The 25,322-nt window shown below is 25.7% G+C and overlaps 3 protein-coding genes across 4 annotated transcripts in view; all 3 read left to right on the forward strand.

Moving 5' to 3' along the window:
• Positions 1-725, forward strand: part of LOC112593657 — a 2,524-nt gene extending 1,799 nt beyond the window's left edge. Inside the window, exon 4 of the mRNA XM_025338161.1 lies at positions 113-725. Coding sequence (XP_025193946.1) covers positions 113-725 — 613 coding nt within the window. The remainder of the gene's footprint in view (positions 1-112) is intronic.
• The window catches only part of LOC112593537 (protein PF14_0175), a 13,582-nt gene extending 1,821 nt beyond the window's left edge, over positions 1-11,761 (forward strand). The window contains exons 1-12 of one of the 2 annotated variants that reach the window (XM_025337970.1): positions 1,630-2,064; positions 3,195-3,584; positions 3,912-4,015; positions 4,429-6,399; positions 6,466-6,555; positions 7,120-7,207; positions 7,260-7,570; positions 8,093-8,226; positions 8,929-9,081; positions 9,619-9,761; positions 9,824-10,033; positions 11,228-11,761. In XM_025337970.1, coding sequence (XP_025193755.1) covers positions 3,280-3,584; positions 3,912-4,015; positions 4,429-6,399; positions 6,466-6,555; positions 7,120-7,207; positions 7,260-7,570; positions 8,093-8,226; positions 8,929-9,081; positions 9,619-9,761; positions 9,824-10,033; positions 11,228-11,243 — 3,525 coding nt within the window. In that variant the 5' untranslated portion in view covers positions 1,630-2,064; positions 3,195-3,279 and the 3' untranslated portion in view covers positions 11,244-11,761. Of the gene's footprint in view, positions 1-1,629; positions 2,065-3,194; positions 3,585-3,911; positions 4,016-4,428; positions 6,400-6,465; positions 6,556-7,119; positions 7,208-7,259; positions 7,571-8,092; positions 8,227-8,928; positions 9,082-9,618; positions 9,762-9,823; positions 10,034-11,227 lie in introns of those variants that run through there. The other variant, XM_025337971.1, reaches the window with a different exon arrangement.
• Positions 11,762-18,709: 6,948 nt separating this feature from the next.
• The window catches only part of LOC112593744, a 21,894-nt gene continuing 15,281 nt past the window's right edge, over positions 18,710-25,322 (forward strand). The window contains exons 1-2 of the mRNA XM_025338267.1: positions 18,710-18,755; positions 20,620-20,916. Of these exons, the coding sequence (XP_025194052.1) occupies positions 18,732-18,755; positions 20,620-20,916 (321 nt within the window). The 5' untranslated portion in view covers positions 18,710-18,731. The remainder of the gene's footprint in view (positions 18,756-20,619; positions 20,917-25,322) is intronic.

Below are 25,322 nucleotides of genomic sequence, written 5' to 3' on the forward strand. Positions count from 1 at the left end.
CTTCCCGAGTATATATTTTCTTTTGTCATCACCATTTAAGGCCAACCGCCACCCCCCGCAGGAGCCTTTGTGGTACAGAATTTAACAAATTATTTATTGATATTAATAAAAGATTAAACGATTTTGAACTTACTATTGAAATGCCTAGATTAGCTAAGCGTCAAAAATACCGAAATAATATTCCGACAAAAGATCCCGAAGAATATTTTAGAATCATTTTATTTTTACCGTTTCTTGATTCGTTTGTACAACAATTAAACGATCGTTTTGTTAATCATCAAAACATAATATCTGGATTTCAAATGTTAGTTAAAAGCTCAGAGTTTGATGAAGAAAAACTAAAAGAGCTTGTTGAGTTTTATGCTAACGATGTTGATGATTTTGATCGAGTGAAATCAGAAACTATTTTATGGAATCGTTATTTGACTGACAGTAATATACAATATAATAGTATAATTCAAATACTTAATGAATGCAATCCAGATTTATTCCAAAATATATATAAACTATTACAAATACTTATCACACTTCCTATTACTTCATGTGAGGCGGAGAGATCATTTTCCACGCTTAAAAGGATCAAGAGTTACTTAAGAAATTCCACATCGGAAAGAAGACTCAATGGATTAGCTGCCCTCAATATCCACTACGAAGTCAGTGTAACACCAGAGGAAGTAATAAGTCATTTAAGCTCTACAAAACATCGTTTAGATTTCATCTTATAATTATAAATATTATACTTATATTATACTTTTATTATTATACTTCATTTTATACCGTAATTTTATTGTTACAGAAGTATAGGTACACATTGTACATAACTTTATTTTTTATGTTTATAATAATTAAATTTGCATGCTACTTTAAAATAATTATATTTTTGGACCCCCCCCCCCCCCTTAAAAAAATCCTGGTTGCGCCACTGGTGAACTTAAAATTATGCACGTCCTTAAAAAAATCTGGCGTCTCATAAAAAGCATATGTGCGCACGCCTACGTTAAAACATTGTATTACATTAAAAATTAATTGTATATAATTAATAATTGTTAAAAAATCTAAGTATTTACCTACTATACTATGCATATTAGTTACCATATCAATCAATAACATCCTGTGACGTTATGATAATAGTGATTTGTTACGAAAACTAGCTAATAATATTAATGTTATTAAAGCTAGCTATAATATTATAGCATTACCTATGTAAATTGTAAACTCTGATTCGGTATTTAAATATGAGTAACAGTATATATAAGTATAATTGTATTCAGGATTTAAAACGGTTATTAGAAGTGGATTTGCTGATAATGTCCAGATTAAAGGAAAACTGGAAAATTACCGTGTTATAAATGTCAATGAAATATTATTTGAAAGGAAAAAATCAAATTAATGACCATGTTAAACGACAAACTTCTGTTACGTTGCATCCATATTATGTAGTGATACTTTTAGTCGTAGGAAGTTGAACTTAGTTTTAATAATTTATTGTAATATAAAATATTTCGATAGTTTTCACTTTAATGTCAGCGATAAGGTAAATAAACCCGTTATACGTTTAATATTTATTATTATTCATTATATGTAAATTAATTTCACAAAGAAATTTTTAGATACATTTTCTGTTATTTATATATTTACCAGTAAAAAATCGAATGTTGTCCGCTAGTCGCGCATATTGCGCACTGGCCACTGACGACGCCTACAGCTCACGGTTTTCGATAAGAGTTCTAAAATTAAACCACCAGGTGCGTTAATATCATTGTCTTTCTAGTTTTCTTATCAGTTATCAGTGTCCGTTGAGAATTGTGTCATGATTATAAATTTGAACGTTTCATATTATTATCCTCATTCCTCAGCTTTGTACGTTCTTAATGTTCTTATCCTCAATTTTTCTTCTAGTAAATTATCTTTTTCAATTTTTATCATTATCGTTCTATGGCAGGTTCTAACGTCTATCAGAATGCGCGTATCACATTAAATTTTACTCACAGCCCACAGGCACTCAGTGATTTGGATTTGAATTCCGATGTATTCACTTATTCTAAATTTGATTAAGCGGTAAAGGTAAGTCTGTAATATTTAATTTTGTGATTTTAAAATTAATATGCTGGATATTATCATTATTTGATATAATTTATTGACGTATGAAATGTTCTTAATTTCTACAGCTGAATGTGCCAAAAGTTTAAAATTAAATTTTGGTGTCATATGAATTCGAAAAACATTATTTTCGGTGTACCTAAGTATTAAAATTATTACTTTCAATTTCTTAAGTTATTTTTCTGAGGTTGTAACAGGTAGACGGTACTATAATAATAAGTTTGAACTATTCGTATTTTCTTGATCTTTATTATATTGTATTATTAATATTAAATTTGTGTAATATAAATATAAATATTAAATTTATGTTTAAAAATTTATAACAATATCAGTGGACATTAGGTGACCTGGGAAAATAATTTCAGGTCTTGAAATTTTATTTGTCAAAGATAGATTTTTCGTCAATACCTTCAATTGTGTATTTATATACAATTTAGGAAGTTCAACTATGCTTTTGAAACTAATCTTTTAAAAAATTGTAAAATAACCTAAAATTATTCTTTCTTTTAAAATTATTATTTGATATTTATATTTATTAATTAATTACTGACAATTTTAAAAGTTTAATATCAATATTATTTGACTTTAGTGAACATATTAAATTGTTGAAATGACTAATTTCTTTATTAGTTTTTACAATTTTTAAAACAAATATGAAATATTTTGTATAAAGGATTTTATTATAGCCAACAGTAGTTTAGCTATCCAGAATATTATGTTGTTATAAAATATCAATAGTTCAGGCCACCCCTAATAATAATAGAACATAAACTACAAATAGTACAGAAATGTGTATTTTAGTGTAAAAAATCCAAAATTTGTTACTCTGTAACATTAAAGTTTTAAATTAATAAACTTGTTATAACTTGGTACATGTAATAAAAAATTAATTTGTACAAGAATCTGTTCATTATTTATTACCTTTTAGTTCCTAATCACAATTTTACAATTACAAATTTTAACGTTTAAATAACAAACTCGAGGCCAAACGTAAAATACTCAATTTACCCAGTTATATTATAATATGCTTCATCTTATATTTAAATCTAATGTTTCTATCCATACATAATAATTATACATCATACTCGTTTCAGCTTATGAGAATGCTTCAAACCGTCTCAAATGTGTATTATATAAGTCTTAAACTCTCCATTTCATAGCCAATTTTAAAATAGTAAAATGGCTCAGGGATTAAATACTTCAAAGTTTGTGAAGACTTATGGGAAACCTAGACGCACTCAACTTTTAGGACAAACTTCATTGTGGAATGATGATTTAAATGATGATTTTGACAAATGTTTGGGTATTGAAGATGTTCCACAAACAACATTTATTTCACCTGAACCAAATGGTTCAGTTTCTATGTACATACCAGCTAAACATAAGAAAAAAGATGAAAATCAAAAGAATTATATTAGTGGATGGTCAATGCAATTACATTGTACTTTAGATAGTCATAAAAAAAATGTTGGTATAAAAAAGAGGTAAGTTATATTTTATTTACATTAAAATAAAAAAAAAAGATTAAAACTAAATAGAAACTATTAGGTATACATTATTAAATGTCAACATAATACATCTTAGTTTCATTACGATAAATTATGTTTATTATCTACTACATGTATTGTATATACCTATTGGTTTATTTATTTTAATCTAAAATCTGATTAATTATTATAATTGGTATAATAAATTATATTTTTTAAATTATTAATCAATTAAAACAAATAATAATATACTAATGATTTGGTTGAATTATTTTATGAAAATATTTACCATTAAATTTAACTAAATTTCAATTAATGTTTTAGGTACACAGAATACAATTTAGACAGTGATTATAATAAACAAAAAATATTGTTGAAAAGTACTCAAAAGAAAAAGAAAAATTTAAATATTGTAAATAATTCAAAAGGTATGAAATACAATATACTTTAATACAGTTGCAAAAAAAATAAATTATGAAATTCTTTTATAAGTAATTAAAAAAAGTTGATTTTAATTTGTTAATGTAATATACTAGTTAAAGTAACTCACTTTAATACACTGCAAGAGACACTTATCTAATTAGTGTTTTTCCTTATAGATATTTTATTCTTATTATTATATAAGTACTAGTAAATTATGATATAGTATTAAATGTTTAATTTTGCATTAATTGCATAAAACTGTTTTAAAATTTGTTTTATTTGAATATAGTGAAAAGAATTTATTTTAATATTTTATTTTATTTTGTAACATAAATTGATGAAAATAAAGTGATATGGTATTTATTAATTTAGATAATTGTAATGTTATTAATGTATTTAATTATTATATTTCTTGCAGGAGTTACACCAATCTCAATCAAAAAATTAAAAACCAAACACATTTTATCTCAAGAACAATGTTCTACACCATTACAGAAATCTATGTTGTTTGCCTATGGTAACAAATTCACTAGTATTTCTTCAAAGAAAAGAAAAAAAACTAAATCAAAGAAAAATTTGGCATATGGTGTTAATACATTTAATTCTTCAGAACTTCGCTTGCAACCAAAAAATTTATCTGTAAATAGTTCTAACATTTTAATGAACATAAATGATGATTTTAACAACTCACTTGATCATTCTGTTCAAATATCTAGTTGGAAATATCCATCACTAAACAAATATTCACAAAATAGTGCATCTAAAAAACAGCTTTTAAACAGTTCTAATAGATTATATAAAGTTAAAGAAAAAAAAAAATCTTGTTCAAAAGAGAAAAAATCAAATTGGTATCATAAAGTAATAAATATTTTTGATGATGAAGAAACTGTTACTTTAGAAAAATCAAGAAATCAAGATATTTTAATTTCAGATGAACAAATAAACAGTAGTAGTGATTTTGAATCAAATTTAACACAACAAACTAAACAATGTAAGCCATTAGAACAACATAAACAATCATTACCATTATCAGATTTAAATAATGTATCATTTCAATCTTTAAAAGATTTTAATAAGAGCTCTTCCGGAAAAGAAAATGATAGTATGTCATTAGATTATTCTAAATCATATAAAAAGAATAGCATTACAACTATTGACAATATAAAGGCTGGAACGATTGAAGATTCTCAACCAAGTCAACCATATGTGTTTAAACCAAAAAATGATTTGTATAAATCATATAATATGCTTGATAAAAGTAAATTAATTGAAAACTCTAGGTTAGCAAGTATTGATTATGCATCTGTAAATAGTTTAAATAATGAACCTTTTGTCAATAAACCCAACAACAGAGACGATAAATTATTTCAACTAAAACAAAATGAAACACCATTTTCGTGCATAAATGCAACTCACATGATACAGAATAAGGAAAAATCTTTGAATAATTCATACAGTTTAAGCCAGGACTATTCAATAATGTCATCTGCAGATCACCTTGATTTAAAATTGTTAAATGTATTAGATAGAATTGATAATAATAAGCAAAGTGCATACCCTCAAAATAATCAAATTTCATTAATATCATTTAACGAAAATATCGGACTTCAATCTGATGATGATCAAATTGTGAGTTCACCAGGCTCTGAATCTCAAAGATTAATTAATAATACAGGCAAGTTTTCAAATATTACAATTGATCCAATTGAGCAGTGTGATAAATCTATTATAGAGGAAAGTTTAATTAGAGAATTTGATCATACATTAAGCATGTCTCATGATCCATCAAATCACAACCATGACATTATTTCAAATAATTCTTTTTCTATCTTACAAAGTTCATCTAGTTTAGAGCAAGATACTGTTATTTATAAACAAAACTGTAAAGATATGTCTCATGAAAGAGAAAATGCTTATCATGATTCATTATTAAATGACAAAAGTATTGAGTTGAAAACATCCAGTGAATATTATTCTAAGGAAGATATTTTAAAATATAATGACGAGTCATATAGGCATACAAATCTTTCCAGTAACGAATATATTGATTCAGAAAAAACTATTATTAAAAATCAGACAAATATTTCAAATAGTGTATCAAATGACTTATTAGAAAATAATGAGTCAAATTTGTCTGTCATTGCGCCACGGCGGAGATATGCTGCTCGGTTTCAAAATTTGGATATAATTGATGAGTCCACTCAATTAGAAACCATTTTGCCTGAGCAAAACACAACAGTTTTTCATCTTGAACCGGGCAAAAAGTGGCGTCGTTCTATTTCCATTGTTCGCAGTTTTATGGATAGAAATATGAACCAATCTATAAATCTCACCAAAGGTCGAAAATGGGCTTATACAGTTGATGACATATTACGACAACAATACATAAGTAGTGTTCATAAGATTAAATTAATTTTTCATTGCTCTAAATTGTTATATATTTTATTATTTGCAGATACTAGTATTCATCAAAATTTAGAGCAAAGCAATGTTTTAAAAAATTCAATGTGTAATACCAGCCAAAACTTGCATATTACTCCTATTGGTAATTATTAATATGTTTATTCTAGTATTTCTAGTTCTATTTATGTTAAGTATAATTTATTTATGTTTGACTAATAAGCATAGGTAGGGCTAGCTTAGCCCTACCTGAGCCATTTTTTTTATACGTGGGTGGGTACTTGGTACCTAGTTGTAGAAAATTGATAACAAAATAAATCAAAATCATAGATGTTTACACAAATATAGATAGGGCAACTGCCCATAGGCATAATTTTTTTCTTGTGTGACCATGAGGAGGTGGGGTCAGATTGAATTTAGTCATACCTAATTCAGGAGTCTGTGCACACCTATACTACAAAGGTATACTTTTTATATGGGTGCTTATTTTAATTTAATTTTCTTAAATTTATTATGTTAAAACTAAATCATTAAGATAAATAAAAATAATAATTTAATTATCTAATTCAATATTTACTATTTATAAAATTTAGAATATAACTTGATGATTTGTAAACACAATAATCGCACATTTTCAAAACTTTTGTATAATAAATTATTTAAATTTTAAATTATGCATGTTTAATCATTAAACATTTGTGTAATGTAGATCTTGAAAATCAAAAAGCCAGAAATTACATTTTTGAAGTGTGTAATCAACAAGAATTAATATTTTTTGAATCGTGGTTAGAACCAAAGTATGTATGATGTTAGTTTTATTGTTTAGTATTATAGCATTTTTATTTTAAGGTGTACAAATAAATGGAAAAAAGTTGGAGAAGGTGTATATGGCGAGGTGTTTAGTTATTCAAATGGAAATCGATGTACTATTGTCAAAATAATTCCTATAGAAGGTGAAGTGAATATTAATGGTGAGCAACAGAAGAAAATGTCTGAAGTCTACAGTGAAGTTGTAATAGCAACAGAGTTGAATAAGTTGTGGAATAAAAGTAATCTTAATCAAACCAGTTCATTTTGTAAACTCAAGCGTGTTTCTTGTGTTCAAGGAAAATATCCAAGTATGTTGATTAATTACTGGCAACAATATGATAATGATAAAGGTAATTATTAATTATTGTAAGATATTAATTTAAGATTAGAAATCAGTTTATACTAACATAATGCAATCGTTAGTATATTCAATGGCATAACTTAATATAATTGTTGTTAGAAGGTAACAATCATTTGAAGACCTAGCAAAATCAAAATTGATTGTATAAAAAAAAAAATTGTTTGTCATACTATAGACACAAGGAGTTTTCAATTTTTTTACAATCCACAGGTCTTCTAATTTTGAAAACAATTTAAACAACTTCTATAGCAGTACTATTGATAATAATAAACAATTTTTTGTTTTCTATGTGACCGCAGTTCCTTTGATAATATGTGACACCTAGATAGTCCCAGCTACATGTTGAAAACTTCTGCCTATTAACCATTATCCAATACTAAATTTACCATTTAATATGCCCTATAAGTTAAAAAAATATTTTTGTCATATTAATCAAAAACAAAGATAACTTATTTTAATTATTTTAAAGTACCTATATTTAATAATGTATTATTATCATGTTATAAATCAGGTTCTGATAATGATAATCCTAACATTTTACCTAAGGATCAAATTTTTATGATTTTGGAAATGGAAAACGGAGGTAATGATGTAGAAAATTTTATTTTCAACTCGGCAGATCAATCATTATTTGCATTTTTACAGGTATGTTATAATAAACATGTTATTTTTCATCAACTTCATTTAAATTTAAAATAACTACTTATTATTATTACCATTAACAACTAAAATCTCTATTAGGTAAGTTTTTAAAATATAATTTAGTGTTTTATAATTTTGATGGTAACCAAAATAATAATAATTATGAATTTATGAGTATTGCAATATATAGGGTGTCTCAAAAAGAATGCTGGATTTAAAACTTCTATAGATTAGAAGAAATTGTTCTTTACAAACTTGATGGGGTTGAATAATTTTATGGACCAAGTGATCGCTAGTAAGATTAGTAAGGGGGAGGCATATGCCCAGTATTATTTTTCATGTTTAAATCTCAACCTCTTCTGAAGATAATAACACAGATTAATAGTTTATATACAATTTTAATATTAACAGTTTTATTTCACTGTTTTACTTAATCTGTGATAATAACATGTTTTTTTATTATTTTTACATAAATAAATTTAATCTATAGCAGTTTTAAATCCTGCATTCTTGAGACACCCTATAAATTACTTATAGACAAATACATTCAAGATGATTAGCAAGCAGTGTGCTATATTTGTATAATATAACATGAATAATACAAATAAATTGTATAATAATTTTACGAGTTATTTTGTATAATATCTAATTGTAGTAATCTATAGATTTATATAAACTTAAATAGATATGGGTATTCTGTTTTAGATTGTTTTTGGGTTGGCTGTAGCGGAGGAAGTATATAAGTTTGAACACCGTGATCTACATATTGGTAACATTTTGATTAAAAAATGTTCAAACAAGAATATATCTTTTAAATTGGAGGGTGAATATTTTAATGTACCATCACGGGGAATTAAGGTATTTAACTTGCTATTATACCAAAATGACAGGGATTACATTGCTAATTTACATAAATTCACATCTATTGATAGATTTAGCGTAGAATACATTTTGAGAAAAAGTTTAACTTATGAGGACAATAGTCTTGTTGACAATAAGTCAATTCTACAGGTATATTTCACGTATGAACAATGATTATTCTTTAGAGTGACAGCATGAAAACTGATAGGCTTTCAAATCGCTATAGTCTATTAAATTGAGATGTTGTAAATTCATTTGAGTTGAATTATTTCTTTAAGTTTTTGTTACTGTATATTTTGTATTTTGTAATCAAAATTATAGCGTGCCCCACAAAAAGTGAGCCGTAAACATTCAGCTCCCAGTTTCTGTTTTTAAAAATATCCATAAATATTTACTGCTTATAATATTTTCAAAAACCTTGTTTGTTTAAACTTTTTCTTTGGTTATGCAGAAATCATCATAAAAAACATTATTACTATTTTAATTTATTGTAATCTAATTATAATATAATAAACTATACATCTATTTTGACAGATAACAATAATTGATTTTACCTTAAGTAGAATGACATACAATTCCAAACATGTATATAATGATCTTGCTAAAGATACAGAATTATTTACTTCAGTTGGTGACTATCAATTCGATATTTATCGTATGATGAGAAAAGAAACTAAGTAAGCATTATGTTTATATTTCATTATCTAATTTAATTAAATTTTAAATTATTTTTATATAGTGATCAATGGGAATCATTCAAACCAGCTACGAATATATATTGGTTGCATTATGTGTTAGATAAAATGCTAATGTCAGTGCATTATAAAAAAACTAATTCAATTCTACATAATAATGGCCTTTCAAACTTGGAAATGTTGAAAAATATAATATTATCATTTAATAGTGCCAAAAATTTTGCTGAAAGTGATGTAATATTGAATTTAATAGGGTAACAAAATATTTTCTTTGTTAAACTATTTTAATATTTTTTATTTAATTAAATATGCTTTATTGATATTTTGATTTATTTTGATAAATATTTTTGGATATTAGTAATAATTAATAAGTAGTGATTACTTTGAACGTATAATTAATATTATTGAAGTGCAATTCAGTGCCGCCCAAATAAACAACAATTTAATTATTATTTTAATACAGTAGACACCTCTTATAAGACTCACGGATATAAGGTTCAGTCGCTTATTAGATTCAAAATCGTCTGGAACGGTCTGGACGTATCCAAATACATTAAAAAAATCGGTTTTAAGACTCAACACTTCGGTTATAAGACTCAAATTTCGTAAAATAAATAGTAGAAAATAAACTTTTTTGGTTATAATTTAGAAATAAATTGGTTTTGAAAAATGAAATAATATTCGTGTTGATTATTTCTAGTTTCTGTTGGTACCTTAAAACATATAATAACTTTTATTGCAGATAAAAGTTCACATTTATCGCAACAATAATTATAACGATTATAATTTTAGTTTTTTTTATCGGGATTATTAAATTTATTCAATAATAAAGTATGTAATATGTAATATGTGTTAATGTATTAAAATCAAAGCAAAATATGTAGTAAAATAAAATTTATAAATACGTAATTAATTTTTTTTTTCCACTTTGCCTATAAGATTCATTTGGTTATAAGACTCACTTTGTGCTGGTCCCAAAGTGAGTCTTATAAGCGGCGTCTACTGTAATTAATAATATTGAAAAATTAAATTCTTTCATTTATAATTTAAAGCAGTGGTTTTCAACCTTTTTAACAATATAGCACACGTTTTCTACAAAACTTGTGGCACACCAATTCATATATTACGTGAAGCATATATTTTTATATATAATACATATATATATACAAAATTAACTCCATTAATAGATCTATCGCGCACAATGGTATGCCGCGACACACCAGTTGAAAACCACTGATTTAGAACATAGTTAATTTATTAGTATGTTTTTGTATTTAATAAGTAAATAAAATATTTTTAAGTGTTTCGGATAAAAAAAAAATCATTTAATATGGATTTATATTTATTATAAATATAAATTTTAAATGAAAAAGAATAATGCATTTTTATTATAACTAAATTTTATTGGTAATATAATATCATAAAAATGCCCTAACATTTTTTTTTAGGTACAAAAAGCAATGAATATTTGTTTCATTTGCAACATGACATGATTTGTTGAATCAATGAAGTACAAATACTTCTATCTTCTTCATATTTAATTAATATTTTTGGCATTTCAAGTGCCACAAAATTTATCCTAATACAACAGCAATCCAAACAAGATGATAGCAGTAATGGAAATTGCTACATTTTTCAAATGAAATAAGGTTCAGACCAGATATTTTGGAAAACAGTCAACTGTAGTATGGAAATAATTTCTAAGTTCTTGTTAATGTTTATTAATATGTATATACTATTCGAGGGATAAAGCTGATAAAATTTATACAATCACACAGTATCATCTTCAAATTAACTCATGATTGTCTAATTTTCGTTGTGAAACAATGTACATGATGAATATATTATGTATGTATATGTATACCATGTATATTTATATATTTAATGTTATCAGCATAGTAAAATATAAGAATTTTACATTGATGTCATAGTATACCATTATCATTATTATTCAAATTATTTATTTATTGTTTTATTCATGATCAAGCTTATCTGTTTGAATTATTAAAATATTTTATTGTATTTATTTATTTATATTAATTATTTATGGCAAGCTATTTTTACTTAATATTAATTATTTTTTTATTTTTAAAATCATTTTGTATTATTTCCTTTTATTTTAAACCAAATACTGCCAAAGTAAATACAAATTTGTTGTATAATATATTTTTTTAATTTGTTATATGGTTTTAGATTTTTAGTGTAATGGAGAATATATTGATTTTACTAAACAGAGTGTTTACTTTGACAGTTGATACTTTGTTTCAGGGAATTAAATATAGGAAAATCGATAATTTTCTTAATAATTGGAAACAAACTAATAAAAACAGTGGGAAAATGCTGAATCTGTTTTGATTGATTTTGTTTTTATGTTTCATTAAGAAAATAATTACCATAAAGATGATACTTTCACTAAATATTTATGAACATTTTTTAAACAATATAATTTTAACTAAGTTATTTTAAAATATTGAAATACATAAAGTCACATATTTACAAGCATTTAAATTTTACATTTTAATCAAAACAGATATTCAAATATCAAATAAAGATTTTTTCTTTTTTTTTAACTGATATTATTTATTATGTATTTTGTTGAAATTCAAAAAATATTAATTATAAAAACTTAAAACATTCTAATACTGGGTACTTATAGTTGACATTATTTTCAATTTTGTATGTTATAAAAATTTAATGTTCAAAATATTTTCATAGATAAATTATAATAATACCATAAACATAATACATTGGTAGAATGGTAGATATATTTTTACCAAAAACTAGTTTAACTTTTTGAGTTAAAAAAAAATACCAATTGTGAAACTATCTATAAATAGAATATAACTATATTAATATATACTGATCCATATTCGTCTGTTTTTTTTTTCTAATCAGAACTGATTTTTTTGTTTATTTTAATAATAACATTATTATTGACTGTTTGAATTCAAAATTCAAATAATTAACAAGTGTCAAAGTAAATTTACATGTAACCTGTTACGATGGAATGATAGTATTGTGATAATCACAATCTAATAACAGGATAAATTATTTTATTATTTTAAATCATAATATATGATGTTACGAATTGTGGAATAGTTGTACAGGATATTCTACAAAGTAATGGTTTACTACTCTACTCATCTGTACTGAAATATATGCTAGAAAAAAAATGGTTATAATTTTTCAATTACTCGTCCAAAATTCAATTTTTATACACTAAAAAATTTCAAAAAATATTTTAATTTCAAATAAGCAATTGTGAATGTATGCTGTTATCAAAAAAATTTTATTTTTCTGAAATAATGAGCGTTTTTTGTTAAGTAAATCGTAAATCACCCATATATAGCACATTTAGATATTATCTATTAAGCGAGAGCTATTTTGAATAATTTTAAAATGATTATTTAATTATTGTAAGTATATATTTTTTCAATTAAAATTGTGTTTTTATCAATATAGTGACCACACAATAATTTGAAAAAACTGGGTTTGTAAACAGATTTCGAAAATCTAGTAACAAATCCTGTAAAAGTCATAATCGAAATTGTTTTGCTTTTGTTTTTTCGAATCTATATTATTGTACATTGTAGAGTACCTATAAGCTTGGGGTGGTAAGTTAAATTTTTTCAACAAATTTTTGTTTTATATTAATTTTAAAATTCAAGTATAGGTTAAGTTTTAAAATATACCTACAATAAAAAAGAAACAGAAGAAAACAGAATAAAGTTTTACAATAGAATTAATATGTGGGTCGTCCAGGGCGCCTCTAGAATAGGAGCGCCAGTTACGCATTTGAAGGTGTTTAAAAAATTGTAAAAACTCATAAATTTTTTTTTATTTGACGAAATAATAAACTAATATAAATATATTAATATAACCATATACAATATAGGTACATTACAATAATATTACCACGCACCGTGACTACAACTTTGGGGCACAATGACTTTTAATCATCGTCAGTCATCACTACCGCGGTACCAATTTATCTGACACCGATGGTTAGATATAAATATACGTGTTCGTCGTGTTATCATGAAATTTATTTTCACTATTACGGAAAAATTATTCAACATGAAATTATTTGTATAACTTGAAACTTACTGAAACAATATAGGTTACTAGATCGAGTTAAAAACACTAAATATAATATTATGTTGGATTGCACTCAAGACATTAATCACATTGAACAACTTCGTTGACTTTAAATTGTTTTGATAAAGATGAGAAATGTGCATTAAAGAAATTTTTATAATGTTTTAACCAATAAATGACTTCTCTGGTAAAGGAATTTTTGAGACTATATAATAATGTATAATTATTAACTAGAATTAAGTAACAGTAGATGTCAAGGATACAACAACGGGGCGAATATGAAGTGTAAAAATAAAGGCGTAGGTACAAGCAAGAATATTATGAACCAATTTTCAAGCTTTTTTTTATGCCATGTGGTTGTCATTTACTGAACTTAATAGTTGGAGTCGTTGGAGATAGTATTTCTTGCTCTATTGAGTCAAAAAACTTCTTAGGAAAAATTTAACGAATATACGTGTTGTTCTCTGCATTTGTGGGTCGTTGGTATATCTTAAAAAACACATTAAATCTTTATCTGTTAAGCCATTATGTAAGGACTCGATGGGAATGTCGAATAGATTGTATTAATGCAGTTAAAAATGAAATATTACAAATAATAAATGCACTGAAAGAATTAACTGAATAACTAACAGTGTGTTATACACTATGTGTAATAATAATATAATCATATCTACAATAATAATAATAATTGTCTAGAACAATAAAAATGTTATTTAAGCTACATTTTTAAGGGCGCCTTTTAAAAACTTGCCCGGGGTGCCATAATAACTCGGGCCGGCACTGTGGGTATGTTATATAATTATGTTTCAGAGTATTCATGTGACATGTGTGACATGTATGTGAGTAAGCGGTTACGATAATTCAGATCATGATGATTGATGGTTGTGGGAGAAAATCTGATAATAATACCATGTAATAAAAGAGATTGATAGAAATTTTATTAAAAGAACTTATTTGTAATGTAAGTAATTGCCAAACATATAATAATTATATAGTTAGGTACCTATTAAGCAGTTCAATTCAGAAAAATAATAATAATTTTTTTTTATACGTACTATGATAATTAATTTTTATATTTAAATAGTTATTTTATTAAAAATTACCGAAATAAATAACAACCCTAATTCTACTTTTAACTATTTGTAACAAGTCATTATATACCCATGGATTTGCAAAGAAACCAAATAGATAATTATTGAATATCGAAACATGAAAAAAATCGTTTCTTTATAAAAATCTCGTGTCATAAGATGTTAAACAGTAATACGACCAATTTTAAAATCGAGTGCTCGATTCGACTTAAACTTTTTTGCGTACTGAACAGCACAACATAGCCGTGGTGGATTGCTCGGTCAGGAATCGATGTTCACTGGACGATGACTGATAACTAGACACTTGATAACCGTTTCGGAGTGTATTTATTTATTTTCCATACTCAAAAGCACCGGGCGAGCCACGGGAAATGCATCCAATCCGCCGAAGTCGGATTGCTCTGTCAGGTATCGACTTTCACCGTACCGGGCGATGACTGATAGCTAGACATTTAATTACCATTTCGGAATGTATTTATTTATTTTCCATGTACAAAAGCACAGGACGAGCTACGGGGCAAGGTGTATTACACCTGTAAATTTAATGAAATGACCCACCACTAAACGTTCGAATTGGACTTTTATATACTTTTTTTATATTATAAGATTATTATTTACGCGTTTAAAACGACACCGCCAAAGTGTAAAACCACCAAATCAGAGGTACCAACGTCTCAAACATCGTTATCACTGGTTTAGCCTACTAGATTGTTTTGACTGCGGTAAAGTCCTGTCTCCGACCTAGGAAATTCACTTCAAACGATTTTCAGCTACCTAGGATATTCACATACAGCGAGTTTTACCGATCTAGGGTATTCACATACAGCGAGTTTCACCGACTTAGGGTATTTACTTACAGCGAGTTTCACCGACCTAGGGTATTCACTTACAGCGAGTTTCACCGGTGCTAGTAGATGATATAAAATGTATAAATTAAGTAGAAAAAAATAATCAGCAGCGTAAGGGGATAAACTGTAATGAAAAAGAAACATCTATCTATGTGATAATAATATTAAGTAAAGATTTTTTTTTTCTGATAATGTTTATGATCTTGAGAATATTTAAATATTAGATTGGTGAAAAATTATTATTTCCATACAGTATTCATAAATTGAAATTTTTAATAATAATTTAAAATTAATGATAACATAATATCGTAAAAATTTTAGAACACTGTCACCCGCTGTCAAGTATTTCATGATAACTATTAAAATATTGTGTGGCCCGCTAGGGTTTCCGATTTTCTCATCTATCTCTAACAAGACGGCTACGGAAAATCGGGGAAACCACGGAAGATCAGATTGCAGGGACATGGCCCATTTGCACCAAAATAAAAAAGTACGTTTTTTCTGACAGCCCATTTGCTCTAAATTTACCTGGTATAATTACAATAAAGTAAAATATATTTTTTTCAAATAATAATCAATAGAATTTTATTTAAAGTATAGTCAATTGAACAAATTTTTAAAGATAATAATCAATTATGCAAGTTTTTTTAAACAGTAATAAATAGTAAGTACATATAGTACATATTTACTAATTTTGTTTTCAATATTTTTATAAGACGTATAATATGCTAAAATATAATTATGGCCATTTTCTACAATAATTTATTTCTCTCTTGTGCTTGTTATTAACTCCATTCTTATAATTTATAATTAAAATATTATTTAGTATAACGTAATTATATTTATCCAGACAAGAATATTATTTAGACATGAAATGTAAGGAAACGTATGTTTGATAAAATCACACTACGATCGTTTTTTTGACGAATACGTCGATAGGTATCCATCCAATGGGTCATATATCCGATAACGGAGTATCCTTATCATACAACAGAATAAAACTGATATAAACTTGTTTTCAATCTTTCTACGCAATAATATAATACTAAGTTTTAAATTCTATAGATTTATAAAAATAATTTTATTATATGTTACAGACACGACGTCTTTTAAATATACGAATTAACCAAAATGTTCACGTAAGTAAATTTGGTGCAAATGAACTTTACCCAAAACGAATTAATTTTTTGGCGCAAATGGATTACCTCCGACTGCAGCATACTTTATAATTATTTATCTTAAGTTATAACCTTATAGGTTTGAATGATGAACAAGTTAACAGTAGTTACTGAAACTAATCATATATATTTGTTTATAACGTATTTATAGATTGTCTGGTTTTGTGTCAAAGTACTTAAATGCACATGTAATAAATGACATATGTTGAAGTGTATAGTCATAACACTCGTAACAATAAAATATGCTAGGAGAAAATCTTTAAAATAATATGTTTTAAAAACTTACACTGAGTTATTCATTTTAATAAAGATCATTGATGGCACTGCGGAGTTTCTATATTTCCCCTTTCCCATTTTTATTATTTTAAACTAGATATAATATTAGGCACCTAATTTAGAATTCTTAAATTTCCCTTTATCTTTATCACATAACAGTTTTATATGTATCTCAAATTAGTGTAAAAAAGTGAAATATCTTTTTTTTGCCACGTTTTAAATGATTCATACTGGCTATACTTTCATTTTATATCTAAAATCATTTTTATTTACTTCCTACTAATACAATTAATTATTATAATGATTTTCTCTTATATAATATTAAAAAAATACGTTAGTATAGATTTTCAATAAGAGTTTTTAATTATATTACTATATTTTAATAGCAATATATTTTTGAAAAATGTGTTTGATTATAGCACATTATAGACAAGAAGTAATTAAATATTTTTTTATGTAATGCGTGAATGATAATATTATGATTGTATAAAGGTATAATTACCTATTATAATCGTCCTAGCTATTACTGTTTTTGAACAATGTGTTTATTTCAAAAAATAATTTAAATAGTTTCAAGGACGTCGACAATATTGTGCGGTGAATTTCGAACAAAAAACGGAATTTAATTTCTGTATTTAATAGAAAGAGTTGCGTTATTTTCATACTTATTATAATGTGTATTACCACTCACCCTGACATTACCAACATGCAAAACAACCCTCGATCGACGCATTAGTGTACTGAAATTGCATATCTAACACGCCGACTTAGTATCTAATTATAAATTCGTCATCGCGGAACTACAATATGTAATATTATTATCTTAATAATTTAAACATATTAATATTATACATCGTTTATACGTAATACGATATGTTGCGAAAGCATTTCCGAGATGTGATGTTAGCCGTCTAAAGTAAAGCTATTTTTAAACGCCTACAACTACTGTATAATGTTGAGAGGAATAAATTGTAAAAAAATATTGCCGAAAGTAGGTAGATATAATATAATATTATACAATTATTATTATGTATTTTTCATTGATCACGTCCCACGTCATAGACCATAGTTTATGGTGGTGCACATATAGCAAATAATTGTTATAAATTATAATAATGCATGTTATATATTATACTATATTATGTTGTATTGTACTTTTTAAATTGCATTATAATACGTGCGGGACGGTTTATTATTGTAATAATTAATCGCATGCGTTAAAAATATATGTACTAAACACGGTTGCGTAAACGATTTATAATATCGCTAACGCACATAATGATGATGATGTTACGAGAAAGAAAAGAAAATACGGAGAGAGAAATTCAAACCACTTTCACTGAAGTTTATGTATATTATATTAGTATAGCAAGGTAATGGGAATCGGAAGGTGTGGGAAATATACTTTTTACGATTCCTGCACACAATTCAATGTGATATTTTGCACACACGTCAGGAACCATGCAGATCACAAGTTTATTATCGGTGAGTTGGATATATATATATATAATCATTTATATTACTGATAATTATTATTTTCCAAAACAATAAACAACAATTTTCTTCTATTTCATACGTTATCTATTAAGTATATATAGGTATATACATATATAATATAGTAATATGTGCCTAATAATGTTTTTTATAAAAATAAAACATGATATTATACATCATAAATCACGATTTTTAATTTCTACAGCTAGTAGAAAACTTATAAAAAAAGTTTTTTTAAAATTTTTTTTGATATATTTATATTTTATATATAAAAAAGTAAAAAACTCATGAAAAGTATCAAAGAAATTCAGAAATTTACGTTATAGTTTACTATATTATACTATTGTTATTCTATTAATATTCAAAAAAAAATTTTGAAATTATGTCAATCAATTGTTTTCCCAATTAATATTTTACTTTATAAATAATTGTTATATCTGCAGTGAAAAATTATCGAAAATAATTTGATTGATTTGGCAATTAATATAAATTTAAATTTTTTACTGTTTTTAAGTTTATAATTTTTCAAAATAAATTCTATTCTTAGCAATAATAAAGATGGAGTTATTCAAAAAAAAAAAAATTGCTTACAGTTTATTATAAAATATTTACTGGAATAATTAATTAATTTATGAAAATCTAAAGATTAGGCTTATAGTTTTTTTTTTTTTTTTTATTATAAATAAAATAATATCTATTAATTGATATTTTAATAGTTTAATACAATTTTGACTAACTAACAGGTATTGTATAACAAAATATTTAAATTTAAGAAATGTTTATTGGAAATTTTAGAGAACATCAGTGCACTATTTATTTTCTCACTACGACTCAAAATTCTGACATGAAAAATTTGCGTTCAACTGAACGAAGATTGATAACTTTAATATTATAATAGTGAATTGACCTACTACTAAAATAAAAATTGAGAACGTTATCTGATATTTTACATTGGTTTTTTTAATGATATTTCAATTTTTATGAAAGTTATAATGAATATATAATTTATACAGTTTCAAAATGATCAAATAAAAAAATAAATAGCATTCTATTATTGTTTTAAACTTATTGTGTTTTTTGCTCAAAGAATAAAGCAATTTTGTAAATTATACACAAAGCTGTTTTTTTAGATTTATTTTAGTATTATAAATTGTTTATTTAGAATAAATTTAGCATAAACAACAAAATCGAGATTTTTATTTTGTTTTTATTATATTAATTTTTTTAAATTCGTTTTAGTTTATTCAATGGAAATATTTTGTATTTTATGTGTATATACTCGTAAATATGTAATTATAATTATTTAAAAAAGTCGTTCTGTTTTGTTGTATAGAAAGTTTCGATTATACCTCGTAATTGTAATGGATGTGTTAATATAGTTTTGAATTCAATAATAATCATTGTATACGAAAAACGATTTTGAGTAAAATCGGCTTGTTAACTTATTTTTTGGAAAATTTTATTAAATATTTATACTGTTATTAATAATTTATTTGTCTATTAGAAAATAGAAATACAGTAGATTGAATTAATTTTTAACAAAAACAGATATTAAAAACATAATATTATACAACAACTATTTATTATATTATATTATATTATATATAAGAAGTATTTTGGTAATTTATTAGCCAATACCACGTATAGTGGTACATACGTAAACGGGGTAAGTAACTTAAAATAAATATAAATATTTGAGAGATGTACAATCTGTTTAAAATAGCTTAATAATCATATATGAAGTGAGTATGTAAAAAAATAACACGAGATTACTTGTTTAGGAAATCATTCAGTAGTAACATTTAGCTTGGAGGTGATTATATATTATGTATATATTATTCGTATTACTTTTTAGACATTGCTGCAGACGGCGGTCGCCGTGTTAATGATGTCACTGAGTGGTACAGAAGCGGTTCCAGCCGAAGGGCTCACGCCTTTTGGTTTCTTAATGGCCAGAGCTTACGGACAACCGGCTGTTAATCCAATAATGCGTCACATAGCGTTTAAGCCCAGTGACGGGGCCAAATTCCGAGAGTCATTTGAGAAAAAACATGGACCTCGTGGACGGGATCTGATCGACAGCTTGGGACGGGGCTCATACAAGACTGGGGAAGCGACAGCGGTGAACCAATTGCAGAACACTGATGTCACAGTGAGTTAACATAATTATTATCATCATTTATGTTCGTTATTATAATTATCATCGTTATTGTGCGTGTTACGTAATTGTAAATTTGGAATAATAGTGGCAGTGATATCTTCGTAATACGTATGTATGGTTTGAGTATGTTAGTATAGGTCTATATTACAATATAAATTGTAATACACTACTATTTTAGCCAATGACTATGTATACTGAAGTTGTGACAGACACACCAAATACTTGACGATAAATACTCGTTTATCATTGTCTAGCACAAATTTTTGTGTGTTTGGAACAAATCTTATTTTCAATCATGATGATTTATTAGATTTTTAATGAAAATCTAAATTTTTAATTTAATTTTCTATATACTAATCTAAATTTGTTTCTATATAAAGTTTATATACAAGTGAATGCAACTGCTGGAATCCACGGCGTACTGAGATTTAATTTTTCTTCTGGTGGGATGTTTAATTTTTAAATTAACAAATTAAATGACCTGAACTAAACAAAACATTTCGTAGATTTCAGCACATTATGATTTACAAATATCTTTATAAATAAACAATACTTATTATTGGGTCAGAATGCTACAGTAATATGCGGAAACGATGATTTTTTGGGAATATTCAAATTCCACAGGTACTCACATAATATAATTATCAGCTGTATTATTTAATATTTATAATCAGAATTTAAAAAAACAATATTACAAAGGTATTTAAAATGTAAACTATTTATTTTATAATCATTTTATCGTGACAGGCAATTTGCTATAACTAAGTAAAATACAATTAATTCGAATAGGTACAATATATTTTAATTTTCTGTTATTACAGATAAAAAAAAAAAATCATATAAAAAATTCATTATCTTCCTAATAATTTCGGAAAGAAGAAAATTGTCCCTGAATCCCATTCCTGAAGTTATTACCTATGTTACTGGTTGAAATAGTGCATACAAAACTACAAAATAAATTGTAAACAATCAAGGACAAATGATCACTTTACGATTATAATTTTCTAGTTTTGTACTATATAAGTCATACATTTATAGTATTACATTTTTCTTTATTTTTCAAATATTGGATTAAATATATATATCGTATTTAAAAATGAATAAAACTTTAAATTTTATAACAGTTATAAATAGTAAAAAAAATAATTTATTTTCAAAAATGTTCTTTAGTAATAAATTAAAATTATGTAAAACAAAATAAATTCAAAGATGTAAATAAAGTTTTAAGATAACGATAAGTGTTTACTTTTGAAAAAATGTCTCATTATAATACCAACCAACTATATGTAGATTACGCATAATGCCACTGAGGTGATTATTCAAATAGTTTATTATTAATATTCTTAATCATAACGTCATTCAATTTTAGTTGTTAATAAATGGTTAGTTAATATTTTTAGCGATATTGATTTGTTGCCGACATAAATATCTATAACGCCATACTTGTGAGTAAATACAAAAGCATTTCAAGCTTTTACTTTTTACAATTTTAATTTACGTGTTATTGACATTGTTAGTATGTCGTAAAACAAATAATTTTTCAATAGTATTATACGTACGTATATTACAACATAATAGTTAATGTATATGTTACAGTTAAAACCCGAAATCCGTTGAAACTAGTTTTAACTAGTCAATACTAGTTTTCACAAATCCCTTTAGTCACTTCTAGTTTTAACTAGTTAAAACTAGAATTAACCGTAGGTTTAAATAAGTCAGTAAAAACTAGTTTTAACTAAAACGCATATATTCGAACTCATACTACATAAAACGCACTTGACCACAGACTTTATATTTTTAAATATTGCACGGTAATTCGACAGAGAATCAAATTCCAAAAAATCATATTTCCCTCCGTGCAGCCGCAACAAAAGCATCAACGGGCTCAGGGCAAGGCTTTGTAAAATGCACTTGCAAAACATCCTGCGGAACAAATCGTTGTTTATGTAAAAAAAATAAAATTCAATGTAATTCTAAATGCCATGATAGTTTGTCCTGCCGAAATAAATAATATAATAAAAGTCTTTATTTAATAATTACTTAATATATACTAAATGTTTCTACTATTCCCTAATTAAAACTAGTTTTGACGGTGATAGTCTTAGTAAATTCTAGTTTTAACTAGTTAAAACTAGAAGTGACTAAAGGGATTTGTGAAAACTAGAATTGACTAGTTAAAACTAGTTTCGACAGATTTCGGGTTTTAACTGTAACATATACAAAACTCAAAAAATGAATAAAATTATATCCAAATCTAATGAAATGATAATGAACAGATAGGATGGGTTAATTTTAATATATATTTTTTAGTGTCTTAATAACCTTAAAAGATAAACATGAAATATGATATCAGTACATAGAAAGAATGGTTTTCAAGAGTGTATAATATGAATGGAGTAGGATGATTTGGTAGGTTCTGGAGCTCCTCCCCCTTAAATTTTACATGTAAAAAGATAGCAAAAATTATAGGCAATTCGTGGTACAGGCTCCTCGAAACTAATAATAATTACTCAATATAGGCAACCCTCAACACATAAACCTACCAAGCAGATCCGACGTAACCCGACATATATTTTACGCCTTCCCTTTAAATGCTACCTCCCCACCTTTTGAAGAAAATATATATATATATATTCTGGTGAAAATTTGTATTAACTAAATTACACCTTGACTGACATATATTTTCCTCTTACCAATATTACCACCTTTTATTTAGACACACACACCAATATACCTACATAATATACGATTATACGAATAGACACCATTTACATTATATCTCACCTACTACGCTTTCACATAAATATCACCTACATATACAATTATCACGTTTATAAACATATGCATACCTATATATATATACAACCTTATATATTATCGGTTTATATCAATAAGACATGGGTACATATTTGGCATACGTTACATAGTATAGTTATACATATGGTCGTAGTACACACTATAAATACCTCGACCATCATCAGAATTCAATATAGTGAGTATATGGTCTTTTTTACTCAATTTCACACATAGTCACAATTACCACTATTTCAATCATACCTGACCCTTTCCCGACGCTGTTGAACGCATTATACGTTTGTATGACAACAGACCTGTAGATGTCGAAGTATTGTCGGTAGATTACTAACAAGAAAGTGGTGATGAGCAAAATTTAATTAGTCCATGTACTGCCGTCTATATGTATGGTCATGTATTGTCGTCAGAGTTCTAAAGTTTTTTAAGTGTATTCAAATATTTTAAGTATCATCTTGATACCATAGTTCGTTTTCTACGTTAGTTCTGTTAGTACTCCGTGGCTATTTAATCGTTTAAATTTCACTGTTATTTAAAATACATTATATTTACTATATTTCATTACCCATCTATTTGTGAAGGGTAAAGTATTGTTTCCGAGTTCGATAGTGTTCTTAGTATTTAACGTAATCATGTTCAAGTGTAGTATATGTGATAAAACCTTACATTGATTAAAATTTACGCAGACGATAAGTCACATTTTGTACCTGATAAGATTTCTTGCAGTATATGCTCAGAAATATTTACACGAAGAGATAACCTCCATCGAACATAGCAAGGATAACATCGTAAGTATTTTAAATACAATAAACAAATTTATCAGATACAATATATATAAAACCAAGACTATGTTTATTTATAATTTATATTATTACATACAATTAATTTATTACATTAAAACGTATGTTAATAATATATAATTAGGTGTTAAACAGAGTTTAATTTGTTCGACGGATTATTTTCAGGTACAAATATCGTATTTCAACAACAATAACCATAAGCGAGAAATTCAAGATTTTTAAACAGCTGAAAACATTTACGATTATAATGGTAAATATGATTCATATCTTTATATACTAACTTACTTATATTAATTTATAAAAATAAAACACTTCATGTAGGAATATACTTTATCGATTAATTAAAATAAATATTCTTTATACCTTTCAAAATATTTAAAATAAAAATGCTATTGAGTTTTTCTTCAAAATCACATAAGACAATACACAAATGTAATCGTCTTGGTAATACATCAAAACATACGGAAATATCATCACTTCAGTAAAAATATTATAATTTTAGATAAAATCCTGTACAATTATCATAATTAACCTGTTAAAGCATATGTATCTATTTTATATATATATATATATATATGTGTTAAAAACGTTCGTAAATTGATTCAATAATTTTGTATAATTCATGTAGTAATATATTAATTTAAAATATTTCCATACATTATTGTTCATAGCGCTATTAAAAACATACATCAATTATTTTATTTTATTATATTTTAGTATAAACAGTATAAATATATTTGACCATGATGTACATAATATATAACAATACGATATGAATATCTTGAT

This window comes from Melanaphis sacchari, unplaced genomic scaffold (genome assembly GCF_002803265.2).
Source record: "Melanaphis sacchari strain LSU unplaced genomic scaffold, SCAv2.0 Contig20_pilon_pilon, whole genome shotgun sequence".
Classification (NCBI taxonomy): domain Eukaryota; kingdom Metazoa; phylum Arthropoda; class Insecta; order Hemiptera; family Aphididae; genus Melanaphis; species Melanaphis sacchari.